Source organism: Amphiura filiformis, chromosome 6 (genome assembly GCF_039555335.1).
Source record: "Amphiura filiformis chromosome 6, Afil_fr2py, whole genome shotgun sequence".
Taxonomy (NCBI): Eukaryota; Metazoa; Echinodermata; class Ophiuroidea; order Amphilepidida; family Amphiuridae; genus Amphiura; species Amphiura filiformis.
This window is the reverse complement of record NC_092633.1, coordinates 13772457-13783444: the sequence shown is the minus strand read 5'-3', so window position 1 is coordinate 13783444 and position 10988 is coordinate 13772457. Positions and strand designations below refer to the sequence as shown.

The following is a 10988-nucleotide window of genomic DNA, read 5'->3' as shown; positions in this document are numbered from 1 at the left end:
ATTGTAGGCCCTACCACTTCCTCACTTCATGACCGCAATCGAATTCATCTACGGCCTTGACCTCGCGAGTCACTTGAATATAAGGGCGCTTACCACTATGAAACCCACCAGAGCATAAAAATGAGGAAAGGCACCCCCCAAAAAAAAAAAAAAGAAAAAAGATGGGATATAAAAGGAAAGAGTTTGGTCATCAATGGTGGGGAAATTTTTCCGTACGGAGATGAGGGAAAGCCTCTTAGGAGGCCCTTCTGTATATGGCCGGTCGGTACATACCTACAAATGCATTGGCACTGGGCCCTGGTGAAGGGGGTCAAGAAAATCCACCATCCCGTAGTGCCGCCACTAGGCTGGCTTACACCCGACACCCATTGACCCCTTTTTTGGAAATTTACAGCAAATCTGCAAATTTTTTGCGTGCTTCACATACATTTTGAACAATTTTTACATTCTTGTAGCACTGAATTTTCACAAATTTTGCACATTTTTTTAATTTTTCACAGTCAATGACACCCAGTGTTTAGTCAGGGACTGCCTTTTGAGGAGAGAGCGAGAGTAATCGCTCTCTACCTGCTCTCCTTAAATCTGATATAGGAGAGTGATTTTTAGCTCTCCTTAGGGGGCTGGCATTTTCTTCGGAAGGGGGGTCCCAATGTCGGTGACCGGAGTCAAATTTTTTATGCCCCCCCTATCGAGGGCAAAATTTTTTACGACCCCCCCTATCGCTGGTCGAAAAAATGTATGACCCCCCCTTCCAACTACAGACTCAAAAATGTATTTATTTATTAATTTATTTTTGGGACCCCCCCCCTTCCGAAGAAAATGCCAGCCCCCTTAGTTGACTATTCTCTCCTTACATTCTATTGTAAATGCTCTAAACATCTCTTCTTGAAGACTCCAGAAGAGCTATTTAATGCTCTCCTGCAAATTCCAAAAGACAGTCCCTGTTTAGTGTCTTCACACCATAGGCCTAATGACCCCTTTTTCGACGATAGACTCCTATTGTAAGTACTCCAGTAGAATCTCAAATCACCTGAGCCAATGGGCGGATTTTAAACATGTTAAATTTAGGCCTATTTGCAGGGCATACCCCTGTAGTTAATTTGGGGGGGGGGGGGAATCAAAAATGTTTGGTGGGTAGGTTCCCCCGGAATTTTGAGCCTGGTGGGTCTTTGGGAGCATTATTTTGGTCAAATTGTAAGGGGTCTTTCTGAGCTGTGAAATCCAAAAAGGGGTAGGACGCGGACGGGCCTTGCGGAAGAACATACCTGTATGGTCATAAGTGCCCCCGGCCCAACATCAAAAGCCGGGCCAAAGATTTTTGGCACGGCGAAGTGTAGTCCCGGAGCGTAGTGGGGGAGCAAGCATTTTTTGAGCCATAAGAATTCACCACACTAGTGTACAGCACCCCGGGACAACCCCTGCCCTGGGACTTGTGTCCTTGTTTTATATGGCAAATAATATTTTGCGAATTGTAATTGAAAAGTCAGTGTAGTGCGCCTTGAAGTAATTATGGTGACGAGCTGTCCACAGTAACAAAAAAAAAGATGGCGGGATGGATAAAAATGCGAAACAACATCGAAGATTGATTTGAAATCGCAACAATGGAATCTACGCTGTCGTGAAAGCCTTATTTTCATCATAAATTGTTGGTAGGACAATCATGTTTCCTTTTCATAAATTAAGAACGATTAACTAACGCTTAAAAGAGATTTGGCAGTTATTATTAACTATTATTTTTTAAGCTTGCCTAAAAACTACATGGATCGAATCCATGGGTTCCTACAGTCACCCATGGAAAATCACACTGTCACACAGGGTCATATCTAGTCACTACAGTAGGCCACTTGAGGTAATCAATATGTACTTGAATGGCATGACTCAGTGACTTTCTGCTCATTGTAAGACTGATAGTGTTGTAAACTTGATTGCATAATAACATTAAAATTGCTATTACCCCTAACACCAGTAAAAACCACAAAATACCACGATGAAAAATTCATAACATGCATGCATCCCAGGGTCTCGCGATGACGCAATCACCGAAGTGTGATATGCTCACGGAATTGCTGGCGGGCAGCAATAACCCGAGCAGCTACCGGTCCGCGATCGTTAAGCTTGGCATGCGAGGGGTCAAAGGTTCGAATCCCGGGGGGATCTTCTCTGACTTCCGATACCAAAAAGCATGGGTCAGTGTTAGGGTTAAAAAAGATGTATTTTTCCAGATTAGAGTGTCCATTACCCCTAACACCAGTAAAAACCACAAAATACCACGATGAAAAATTCATAAGGCTAATGGAACTCGATTGTTAGTTTCCTATTGACCGCCCGCATCACCTTTTCGATTCGACCAAAACTTTCATTATTTTTATAAAAAAGTCAATTATCTGAAAACTGAGATGGAAATAATCAAAATTGAAACTCTTAAAATGTCTGACATCCCCTGCTGATCATAATCAGCAGTTTTCTTAGTTGTAGGGGTAGAGGATGTGGTAAATAATGGAAATTTACGGATAACCTCATCATGTTTCTAGTGATTACAAAATTGCAAATTTCTTTTCATTTTAATAAAAACAAATTCAAATCTTTTCTCAATTTGTTGCAAAATGTCTGTAATGATGATCTAAGCATTAATACCTGTTTTGAAATGGTCTTTCATCAACAATATATACTTTGGTACTGGTGGGGTACCTAAATTTAGAGAAAGCTGTTCATAAAATCATTGATGTTGTTGACATAATGGATAATGAAAAGAGACCAAATAATGAATAATGAAATAGCAACCTCATCCTTTTTTTCAAACATCCAATCGGAAACTAATAATCGAGTTCCATTGGCCTAACATGCATGCATCCCAGGGTCTGCGATGACGCAATCACCCGAAGTGTGATATGCTCACGGAATTGCTGGCCGGGCAGCAATAACCCGAGCAGCTACCGGTCCGCGATCGTTCGCTTGGCATGCGAGGGGTCAAAGGTTCGAATCCGGGGGTGCCAAGTCAAAATTCTTCTTCTTCTTGAAAAATTCGGATCTTCTCTGACTTCCGATACCAAAAAGCATGGGTCAGTGTTAGGGTTAAACTGATATCTAGTACGAGGAACCCATACCGCATTTAGCTCTTTGTAATGCACGGTATGGGATGATCTGTATACAAAAAGCTAGTGCAACGTCATTGCATGGTTTCAATTAGAGTTTGCACTAAAAAATACAAGGCTCCTGTGGCTTAAATTGTTGCATGTTTGTCATAATATTAATTACGCAGCTTCTTGTACTTCTTGCCTAAACACCTATGCTTGAAATTATAATTAATACTTTATTATTTATCCAGAATAAATAAAAATTCATTAGCACATGATCGAAATTGGCGCACCCAAATTGAGATGGCACTTCAGTGCAAACTTAAATAGGACAGCACCAATTACGAAAATGTCATACCGATAAATGACGTGTCTGTTTTGCCCGGTGTTTTAAGTTTGCGTTGCGAACTAACTGATATCCTTTTTATTTGAGTTGTCAGTTGATGATATTAAAACTGTCATGTTTTGTTGACATTAAAAAAATAACATGCTACTGCAGAACTCTATGCCTGTATGTGTGTGTCTGAGGGCTGATGACCGGGCCGATGACACACATTCGATGGGTGTACCTAAAAACTAAATCAGTTGTACATGTAGTACGCTACGGTCCGGTAACTACATAGTAACTAGGGTTAAAAAAGATGTATTTTTCCAGATTAGAGTGTCCATTACCCCTAACACCAGTAAAAACCACAAAATACCACGATGAAAAATTCATAAGGCTAATGGAACTCGATTGTTAGTTTCCTATTGACCGCCCGCATCACCTTTTCGATTCGACCAAAACTTTCATTATTTTTATAAAAAAGTCAATTATCTGAAAACTGAGATGGAAATAATCAAAATTGAAACTCTTAAAATGTCTGACATCCCCTGCTGATCATAATCAGCAGTTTTCTTAGTTGTAGGGGTAGAGGATGTGGTAAATAATGGAAATTTACGGATAACCTCATCATGTTTCTAGTGATTACAAAAATTGCAAATTTCTTTTCATTTTAATAAAAACAAATTCAAATCTTTTCTCAATTTGTTGCAAAATGTCTGTAATGATGATCTAAGCATTAATACCTGTTTTGAAATGGTCTTTCATCAACAATATATACTTTGGTACTGGTGGGGTACCTAAATTTAGAGAAAGCTGTTCATAAAATCATTGATTTTGTTGACATAATGGATAATGAAAAGAGACCAAATAATGAATAATGAAATAGCAACCTCATCCTTTTTTTCAAACATCCAATCGGAAACTAATAATCGAGTTCCATTGGCCTAACATGCATGCATCCCAGGGTCTGCGGCGACGCAATCACCGAAGTGTGATATGCTCACGGAATTGCTGGCGGGCAGCAATAACCCGAGCAGCTACCGGTCCGCGATCTCGCTTGGCATGCGAGGGGTCAAAGGTTCGAATCCGGGGTGCCAAGTCAAAATTCTTCTTCTTCTTGAAAAATTCGGATCTTCTCTGACTTCCGATACCAAAAAGCATGGGTCAGTGTTAGGGTTAAACTGATATCTAGTACGAGGAACCCATACCGTACTTAGCTCTTTTAGTACGGTATGGGATGATCTGTATACAAAAAGCTAGTGCAACGTCATTGCATGGTTTCAATTAGAGTTTGCACTAAAAAATACAAGGCTCCTGTGGCTTAAATTGTTGCATGTTTGTCATAATATTAATTACGCAGCTTCTTGTACTTCTTGCCTAAACACCTATGCTTGAAATTATAATTAATACTTTATTATTTATCCAGAATAAATAAAAATTCATTAGCACATGATCGAAATTGGCGCACCCAAATTGAGATGGCACTTCAGTGCAAACTTAAATAGGGCAGCACCAATTATGAAAATGTCATACCGATAAATGACGTGTCTGTTTTGCCCGGTGTTTTAAGTTTGCGCTATGCGAACTAACTGATATCCTTTTTATTTGAGTTGTCAGTTGATGATATTAAAACTGTCATGTTTTGTTGACATTAAAAAAATAACATGCTACTGCAGAACTCTATGCCTGTATGTGTGTGTCTGAGGGCCGATGACTGGGCCGATGACACACATTCGATGGGTGTACCTAAAAACTAAATCAGTTGTACATGTAGTACGCTACGGTCCGGTAACTACATAGTCTACAATTTGCAAATTTCGAAAGTTTGGGGACTTGTTCTCAAGTTGTAGCAGGTGCCGTAGGGTGTCTTCAGTGTTAATTGTTTTCATTATAAATGTCGCAAAATATAAATATTGACAATAATTAAAGGAGGATTTTGTGATCCTACTAGCATCCCTGAACCTCTTGTTATCATTTTTCAGTAGATATCCACGAAAAAAGCTCATTCCCAAAATTTCAGTTGATTCTGATTTTGCGTTTGCAAGTTATGCATGATAATGTGTATTACACTGCTCCATACATGTAGGCCACTGTAAACTGTTGTAATTTCGTTCTGGTATACCAGACAAAATTCAAATTTGACGATATTTTTGCTAAACGAATCAATCTGCAAGAAATTTTGGGTACATAAACATTATGAAGCCAGAGGTTTCCAGTCAGTGGTATAAAGACTCAACTTTTTTTGAGAAAAGTGGGGGGATGAGGCTGTGGATCACGAAATGCCCTTTTAACAACATGTTTGACCTCTCAAGGCTCCCACTAGCCTTCAAAAACTCTGCGTCCGATCGGATGCAGAACTGTAAAACCTGGTCTGGAAATGCGCGTCCCACAAAATTTTTGTGCGTCCGTACATGTGTTCCCAGGGGGGGTCACTCCCATTGTGGCCTGTACACCATCCGCGATAATATAAATGCGTAAAAAGGGTATTTTTTCGTGGGTACGCGCGTAACATGTTTAGGGTGTCAAAAACATGAAAAATAGGAAAAAATGGTAGCAAAATTGCAATTGCTAAATACGCGGAAATGAAATTTAGGGTATGAAATTTGATGTAAGGAATATAATCCCTGTTTAGGGTGTGAGAAGGCTCGTGTAACCTGTTTAGGGTATCATTTTGGCCCAGGGTTAAATCCTTGTTTAGGGTGCTTTTCAAAAGTTGATTATCACGGATGGTGTACAGGCCACAATGGGAGTGGAATGTACAGGTGGGAATGTTGTCAAAGTGATCTTTTTCAAGAAATAAATATTGTAGCTGGGAAAATAATAGTCCATGGGGCATTCCATATTGCACAGGTTTAGCGCAACTCTCAAGACCCCCTTGTTCAAGCTCTTTTTCAGTTGTGGACTTGAGGAGACCCTCCCCCCCATCAATATCTTTTTGTTCCTAAGACCCCCAGAGCCCGCATGTTTGAAATCTGGGTGGCACTCCCCTGCCCTACACCATAAAATTAGTTGAGTACAGTACCGGTATAGAATATTTTTTTAAAGAAGATTACAATGTCTTTTCTTCTTATTTTCTTGCAATGCTCTTTGTAGTATACTGCAGGTACCGCTCATACCACATTGGATAGAGTTGAGCAGTCATGGGAAAAAGGAAAAGTGGAGAGACAGATCATGTACAAGAAGAGTGTGATGTGTGGCTTACAGCTCAGGGTAGGCAGCAGGTGAGTTACATTCCCAGCCTGAAAATATGGGTCCACCAATTTTGGCAATCAAAGCAAAGTCAGGGTAAAAAGTTTAGTTTTGCAAAGACCACCCCATTTTCAATGCAATTCTGCTGAAGCATGCTAGGGCAAGTCTGGTCCAAACACCAAGATGGGTACTTCATCCTGTGAGTATTGCTCTTTTGGAACTGTTACCTTTTAGCAGCCCCTCCCCCAAAATAGAGTTTTTAATGTCATTTTGGTCTAAAATGTCCATCCGCCCCTCCCCGTCCAAAAAGGTCCACTTTTTCTAAATCAGCACCCCCAAAAATATATCCTGGCTACGGGCCTGCCTTTTACCTATATGCTAGTGCACTGCCACTGAGGATAATGTGTCCAATGTTTATACAACTTAGAGTACCAACTACCAAGGCAAAGGGTACTTGATGCAATATGCAAAGTATGCAATAGCGATTCTTCCTATATTTATTGCTTCGGCACAAAAGAATCATCAAGCAGGCATGATATACCGTAATCAAGTCCATTAAATTTAATGTGTGGAATTTTCACCATCCTCTAGGAAGAACTGGCCCTATTACAAAGTAAAAATCCTCATTTGGACTGTAAAACTGAGGTAGAAAATATTCTGGTTTAGATTTTGTAATGGCCAAAATGAATCTTTGTGGTTTAACCCGTAACATGTTATTTGTGTGGCTCTTCAAATTATCATATAGTATATTGAAACATCAGCATCATTGGCACCAATAGAGGGTATGCAATACAACATCACTCTACTCATGACAGAGTAGTCAGCCTTATTTAAATGAAATTCTGTCCTCCATAAGGTACCATGGAGCAAGTTGCATGATAATGCAATAAAACAGGTGATAGGTTTAAATGGCTGTGGAATCGATCAAGAGACCTGTCCCTCGGTCATCTAAAGCTGTCTTAGAACTGTCCTCCAACATGGCTGCCATTTTGATTGTTATACCATTCTGGTTGGTTTATTGCATACACTCTATACTCAGCAGCCAAGTGGGGAGAAATGGGTTAACAGCCTTTCAATCATACATCAGTTCATAGCTGTAGCATCCTCCTTTCATTGATTCTATTATTTTTACTGTTCTTTTTCAGACTAAACCCAAGAAGCAAAGGGTGTTGAGTTTTCACCCTGTCAATATCATTGGGTCGTACCCTTTAACCGTTGACACATCATCATCATCAGCCAAGAAAACAAAACAGAGTAAATTGATGACATATTTCAAACCCAAGTCCGCTGTGAAACCTCAACATACACCAGGTAAATAACAAATCATCTTGGAAGTTTGTGCACATCAGATCAGTGATTTCAGTCATGAAAATATAGCATTCTGATGTCATTAAGTAGTCCCTGCGTTACCAGTGTACACAAGATTGACAGGTGTATTTAGTGATATCTTTTTCTTGCATGTTTACAGGTTGGTGTAGAATACACAATCAAACTAATGCCCTGTGTTTTTCTTGACCAGTTGGTTTCACCCTTACAGACTAGACTAAATAATTTATGCAAATAAATTCAGTGTACTAAATAAAAGTCATGGGGTGCCCATTTTGTGTAACTCTTTTTTGTTTTCTTGCAATTAAAAACAAAGACAAATACATGTATGTTCGAAACATTTTCCTCATATTTGTTTTAAGGCGTATTTTGGAGCGGTGCCTGAGCTAGCTGTGTTTGTACGTGCTCAAATATTGAGGAAAATAAAGACAACGCCCACAGGGAAAGATATTGCTTCAATATGTGAGACCCAAGGCTCATTGTAATGGGGTTTATTTTCCCCATGTGCATGAATTTTCCTGGGGGATAGTGAAAAATGTTGTTTTGGCCTATTATTTGTCAGAACTCAACAACTGCAATACATATTGAAATTTTAATGTGACCAGTGGCTTCCTTGACTTATTTCCTATATGATCAATGTAATATAAAGTATTAAACAAAATTACCAAAACTGGACAAATATGGCCTAAAGGCTCCAACTCGCCTTAAGAGAAATGAATAATGAAACCAATAATCAACCTGCTGGTAGTTTATACTATAAAAGTGTTTTCCCAAATCAAGCTACTTTTAATTGCCAAATTGCCAATATATTATTATTTGGTATTGGAAGTATTATATTTATAACTTTATAATTTATATAAACTTTGTCTTTTCAGATAATGGGAAAGAAAATGTACACACTCAGGATTATCAGAACAAGAAGAATGGAAGTAGTCTTGATCAACCACCTTGTGTTCCCCCTCGCATGCCACCAATATCTCCAACAAAGGAGTCTGAAGCCTCAATCTGTATTCCATCCCACTTAGACTCTGAGATTACGCAAGCAAATTTCTCACAATCATCTGATCAAATGATGAACTCTACAAATATAGAGGCATCAACAACAACATCAACCGCACATCCTAATTTATCAACTAAATATGCAACAGTAGCATCATCACCATCCAGTAAAATTGACAAGCCTGATGACACATTGAGCTCTGACCTAAATGATACAGAGGATGATAGCTTACCACTAGTGCAAATCAACTTGTCGGAACCATTTTCAAACCCAACCATTGGGTTTGATTCTCAATTTTCTGCACCTGTTTGTCAAGAAAGCGATGATACAAATTTGTTTTCTAGGATTGAGGACAGTTGCCCGCTTGTAAGAATTGAAAGTGAGGATTTGAATTTGGCATCTGGATCTGAAGTAACAAGTCCATACACAGTTATAGATTCAAGTTTACAAACATCACCTGAGCTTCAAAAATTAAAATTGTGTGAAATAACTAGTGATAAATCAGAATTTCCGTCTACTAAAGCTGCTTTGAAGGTCCCTTTAGCAGATTCGGAAGACTTGGACCAGTTCAGCAATTTGAGTGGGATTCTGCCTTTTGCGCACAGTCAGTTTTCTGAACAATCAATACAAATACTAAGGCAAAAAAGTGAAGAGGCCAAAGGTCATTTGTCAGAAGTAGGGGATTCAGAGAGTTCAGATATATTTGCAGATGTTCAGAAAGGTGGTTCCCTATGGAAGAAAAATCCCAATAGAAAAAGTTTGATGTTTTATTCTGATGAAGATGATTCAAATTTTGTGTCTCAGCAATCCTTGAAAGATACAACACTAACAGATAAAGGACTCAAAAAAATCGTAAGCGAAGCTCCCAGAACTAAATTGTACACAAAGCATTTAGGAGTAAAAAGTCACAGAAATGGTTTATTGACAGTCAAACCTACAGAAGAAAAGAGATTGGTATCACCTTTGAGAAGAAAAAACCCATTTCCACAACATCAAGACTCTGAGTTTCCCGAGGCATTTGATACAGAATTTAACAACACTCCAGACTTTACTCACAAGTCTACTGATGATGAGTATGCTGAATCACAACTAGATATAGTTGATATCCATCGTTTAGTTGACACTGACAGTCTCCAAATGAGTGATGATGATGAATGCAGCCAGGATGTTGAAAGCATGCTTTCCCCACAATTTACTCAAGATTCTATTGGTGCCTATAGGTTGAAGTGAATTATATGTTTCATTGAGAGTTTGAGACAGGACAGTCTGTCTTTTTTTTTAAATAATAAATCAGAGAAAATCAAAAGTTTTGTTTTGCACACTTGCTTTATGAGCAACTTTATTCAAATGACAGTAACTATATGAAATACATAACACAATCAAATTTGAACATTTGGGATAAGAAATTTCATGTGCTCTGTTCAGTTTATATTTTGTATAAATAATGCAAGTACATGTGCAAAGTTAATTATCAACTTTGAACAAAATATTTGCATAAATCAGGGGCTCTGTGCAATACGCCGTAGAAGTGACGTCATAATCGGATTAACTACCATAGCAATGGATGAATACAATTTTGAATGTACCAACCTGCACAAGCAGGTTGCACTCATCACCTGTGTATGCCTGCAATCATAATTTGAATACAATACCGCTCTTTTCAATGATACTAATCTGACAGGTGCGAGTGATTAGCATTTCTTTGACATCTATGACATGAACGTTGTAGTGCTGGGCGATATAGTCAAAATTGTATTCATCCATTGCTATGATAGTTAATCCAATTAACTACATCACTTCTATGGTGTATACTGCCATATTTCCATAAGCTCCCCTGGATCACAGCAAACACCCACCAGCACTGGACCAGTAAAAGGGCCCATTTGCACTGGCCCAGTACTGGACCAGGGTTGGGCCACATAAAGTGAGCGCCAGCACTGGACCAGACCAAGTCGGTCACAACTGGTCCAATATAGTGTGTCACTTATGGACCACATAATGTCGCCAGAGCTGGCCCAACGCTGGCCGGGCTTCCGTGTGGCCCAGCACTGGCGCTCATTTTATCTGGCCCACA

The 10988-nt window shown here is 39.2% G+C and overlaps 1 protein-coding gene across 1 annotated transcript; it reads left to right on the top strand.

The window, feature by feature from the left end:
• The first annotated feature begins 1543 nt into the window (after positions 1 to 1543).
• LOC140155004 (uncharacterized) lies at positions 1544 to 10742 on the top strand. Its single transcript, XM_072177674.1, has 4 exons — positions 1544 to 1649; positions 6493 to 6620; positions 7734 to 7899; positions 8790 to 10742. Exons 2-4 carry the CDS (start codon positions 6540 to 6542, stop codon positions 10142 to 10144), a joined length of 1602 nt encoding a protein of 533 aa, XP_072033775.1. The 5' UTR covers positions 1544 to 1649; positions 6493 to 6539; the 3' UTR covers positions 10145 to 10742.
• The last annotated feature ends 246 nt before the right edge of the window (positions 10743 to 10988 follow it).

Coding starts and splice junctions, on each gene's coding strand:
- LOC140155004 (XM_072177674.1), top strand. CDS start 6,540: ATGGGAAAAAGGAAAAGTGGAGAGACAGATCATGTACAAGAAGAGTGT. Junction 6,621..7,733: donor CAGCTCAGGGTAGGCAGCAG/GTGAGTTACATT, acceptor GTTCTTTTTCAG/ACTAAACCCAAGAAGCAAAG. Junction 7,900..8,789: donor GAAACCTCAACATACACCAG/GTAAATAACAAA, acceptor TTGTCTTTTCAG/ATAATGGGAAAGAAAATGTA.